Source organism: Cyprinodon variegatus, unplaced genomic scaffold (genome assembly GCF_000732505.1).
Source record: "Cyprinodon variegatus isolate N-32 unplaced genomic scaffold, C_variegatus-1.0 Scaffold481, whole genome shotgun sequence".
In the NCBI taxonomy this organism is placed as follows: Eukaryota; Metazoa; Chordata; class Actinopteri; order Cyprinodontiformes; family Cyprinodontidae; genus Cyprinodon; species Cyprinodon variegatus.
In genome coordinates this window covers 551,837-555,568 of record NW_015150934.1, presented here as the reverse complement: position 1 = coordinate 555,568, position 3,732 = coordinate 551,837, and the positions used below count along the sequence as shown (strand labels likewise).

Sequence of the window (3,732 nt, the reverse complement as noted above, 5' to 3'; positions counted from 1 at the left end):
GCAGAACTTTGACCCAAAGCTGGAGGTTCTGACAGCTGGAGAAACTAAGCGGGTGGATGGAGTGATGAGTGGCCTGTGCCAGCAACAGGTTGGGGAGGGGCAGCATTGTGTAGAGCAAACTCTGCTTCATCCAGAACTTCCTCTGGCTTCTCACTAGAACAGGTGGTGATGGAGAAACGGGCCGGTTTCCCTGATGAAGGTTCTCGTACCCAGAACCGAGGGTCCGGAACCATCTGCTGGTACCAGAACAGATCCATGGAGGGTAACGTCTGCCGGTCTGAAATGGTCCCAGCAGCCAGAACCAGAACAGAACCTTGGAATGGTCCTTCTCTCTCCGGATCGGTTCTGACTGATCCAGATCTTTTGGGTCCTTGTGGAGCTGCGGTCTGTCCGGTCGGTTTCAGGCGAACATGCCTGGTGTTTGTTGGGTCAGGGTCATGAGCGCCGCTGAGGTCACGGCGGCGTCTGAACATCAAAGCCACAATGACGTCCAGCCGGAGGGTTCTGATTAAAACGGGTTGAACGGTTCCTCTGTGGCGGCTTAATTTCTGGATGTTTGATGGTTTTATCCACCAGCAGCTCCCGGGTGGGCGGGGCGCGGCGTGGAACCAAACATCATCAGGCTCCTGGTTTCCTCTCAGACTGGAAAACATCAGAATCTTCTCCTGAGGGATTTTAATTTCCCAGATTTGAGCAGGAAAAATCATTTGCCTTCATCCTATTGGCTGATCGTCTGCTTTTCCTGCTCAAATTAACACATTTTAATTTATTTTTCTGTTTTTGATGAATTCTGTTTGTTTTTATTCTTCCTCTCGGTCTAAAGTTTAAATAAAGTCTTAATGTTTGATAAGATCCTAATTAGCAGAAAGCTTTGATTAAAAAGCAGAACGGGAGCAGCAGACGAGGCGCTCCGCTCTGAATGGGGCGTATTGATCAGGTCTGCAGCATAACGGCCTCTAATCAACATGGCCGTCACATGATGGCGGCGGGGGGAGGCGCAGAAGGAGAACCGTCACCCAGCCTCTGCTCTCTCCACTCCTCAGGTAGACTTTGATCGCTTTCTGCCTTCAGCTCCTCCAAACGGGTCGGATGGCGCAGAAACGCTCCTGAAGTTCTGACCCGCGCTGCGGGAGGAAAGGACGGCGTTCTGGGAGCGATGCTGAGGCAGATGGCGGCTGGAGGGATGTTCTGATCCAGAGAGCGGCGGTGTCGTTCTGCCGGGTCCGCTGTGACGGAACCTCTGCCTCGTTCTTCTGCTCTGTGCTTCTGGCCGCCAAACCGTTTCAGCCTGACAGGAAATGCGGCCCGAAGGATCGGCGCCGGCAGGCAGCTCTCTGCTTTCATCAGAAGCAGCATCGCCATGACCGAATCGGACCCGGCGGCTCGTTAGGGACTCAGAGAGCCAGAAGATGACCACGTCCTCCCGGGTCAGAACCCAGAGCGCCACTCTGACCCAGCCCATCCCGGTACCGACCCTGACCGTCCTGCCGCCGTCCTCGGACACGGAGTCCTGGTCCCGGTCCCCCAGCCCCGGGCCGCCGCGCTCCGGCCCGCTCAGCCAGTCCCACCGCAGCCGGACCAGAACCAAGAGGAGGCAGGAGGAACCGGCCCAAACGTTTGATGTGGAGTCTGTGCAGAGGGGCCCGGCCCGGCGGCGCCGCCACGCCCCCTCAGAGAGGCAGAGGGAGGACAGCCCTTCCCAGGTCCTGCTCCTGCCGCCGGCCCGGTCCTGGTCCCGGAGCCCCTCCCCCAGCCGGCGGTCCCGCTGGTCCCTCAGGAGCCTGCTGAGCAGAGACTCGGACCTGGACAGCTGCAGGTTAGTGTTCCGGATCCGTCCTGGCGGTTCTGAGCCCGCAGCAGAACTCCAGCATGCGGACGGTTCTGTCGGCGCCACATTCGGGTCAGAACAGATTAAAGGAACCGTTCTGCTGCGGTTCCAGAACAGAGCGGACCTTTGGTGGCTGTCAGAACCCTGATAAAGGTCACCTGACTCGGTTCTGATGTCAGAAAAAGCGGCGCGGTTCTGGTTCTGGTTCTGACCGACCGGCTGGATGAACCGCAGCGACCCGAGCCGCCGGTTCTGGACCCAGTTGGACGGATGGTGGGATTCTGGCAGCGCAGCAGAAAGGTTATGTAAACAAAGAGAGGAGAATCTGGAGGCGGGTCTTCCTGGGACTGATGACATCATCTGCAGCCAATGGGAGAGGATCTGGGTCTGATGATGTCATGTGGGTCCAATCAGGTGGGGCGGAGTGGACGCTGTGGAGGGATGACCCAGTTCAGCCGCAGGGAGCATGTTAATGAGGTCCAGTCAGAACCAGGAGGTCCAATTAGAACCAGGAGGTCCAATTAGAACCAGGAGGTCCAATTAGAACCAGGAGGTCCAATTAGAACCAGGAGGTCCAGTCAGAACCAGGAGGTCCAGCCAGAACCAGGAGGTCTAATCAGAACCAGGAGGTCCAATTAGAACCCTGCAGGTCTGTTTGGGTCGGGTTCTGCTCATTCAGCTGCCGAGCAGAACCAGGACTAGAAAGATGGTTTAGAGCAAAGATGGCCGCCGCATGTTCAGCCAGAGTGAAACTAAACAGGAAGCTGTGGGTTTGTGTGTCACTGACCCGTCAGAACCAGAACCAGAACCAGGCTGATGTCATGGATGTGTAGCTCTGGGAGGTCAGACTGGGCAGTAAGAGAAGAACCGGACCTCTAAGAGGTTCCTCTGGTTCTGACCAACCTCAGTAGAACCTTCCTGTGACCCGGTTGGACCCGGTGAAGGTTCTGCTGAGCAGTGAGGTCTGCAGCAGGTGGAACCGGGCCTAACTGGCACCACTGGATCGGTGTCACTTGTTTCTGCACATAGATCTATGTTTCTAGACGCTCCAGATCTTTCATGGTCTGCTGCTTTTGAGTCTAGAACAGCAGATTATGGATGAGGTCTGGATTAGGATGTAATCCAGGTTCTGGGCTCTAATCTGGGTCCTCAGGATGATGAAGGGTCCATGTTCTGTCCTTCAGCCTCAGTCTGCGCTGTCATCCTTATCAGAGCAGACAGCCTCGCTCCTCCTCCTCCTCCTCCTCCTCCTCCTGCTCCTCCTCCTCCTCCCCCCTGCAGAGGGATTAGGGGTAGCCTCGGACTCTGCAGCCCGTTAGCGGCTCTCGGTTCGGTTCTGGGTCCCTCCGGTACCTCGGCGCTGCGGCGCGGCTTCGGCCACCATGAGCGGCTGAGATCCGACCGCCGGACGGCGGCGCTTCCCGATCCGAGGCAGAGTGACTGAAGCCCGGCCGAGCAGCGGACCTTCCTCCGCCCCCTCCCCGGATCAGCGCCGCGCTGCGGAGATAAAGGCGGCGGCTCGGTTAGCGGCTACCGGCTGGATCCTGATGACATGTTTGAGTGAGTGAAGCTGCTCAGCGCGGGAATCAAGCCAATCCCGCAGATTACCGCCAGACGCTGGGATAGCGGAGCTGAACGATGTGATTCAGCTGCAGCGGCAGCGGGGCCCCTAGCAGCGGCAGTGGGGCCCCTAGCAGCGGCAGTGGGGCCCCTAGCAGCGGCGGCGGGGCCCCTAGCAGCGGCGGCGGGGCCCCTAGCAGCGGCGGCGGGGCCCCTAGCAGCGGCAGCGGGGCCCCTAGCAGCGGCAGTGGGGCCCCTAGCAGCGGCAGCACCGGCTGGACTTTGCCCTGCATGGTGGCCCTTTGGACTGTGGTCAGAATGACAGCTGCTGATCAGCAGATTAG

The 3,732-nt window shown here is 58.5% G+C and overlaps 1 protein-coding gene across 1 annotated transcript in view; it reads left to right on the top strand.

The window, feature by feature from the left end:
• The window catches only part of LOC107094405 (GRAM domain-containing protein 1A-like), a 33,386-nt gene that overhangs the window by 2,617 nt on the left and 27,037 nt on the right, over window positions 1-3,732 (top strand). Inside the window, exon 2 of the mRNA XM_015389978.1 lies at window positions 1,044-1,816. Within this exon, the coding sequence (XP_015245464.1) occupies window positions 1,410-1,816 (407 nt within the window). The 5' untranslated portion in view covers window positions 1,044-1,409. The remainder of the gene's footprint in view (window positions 1-1,043; window positions 1,817-3,732) is intronic.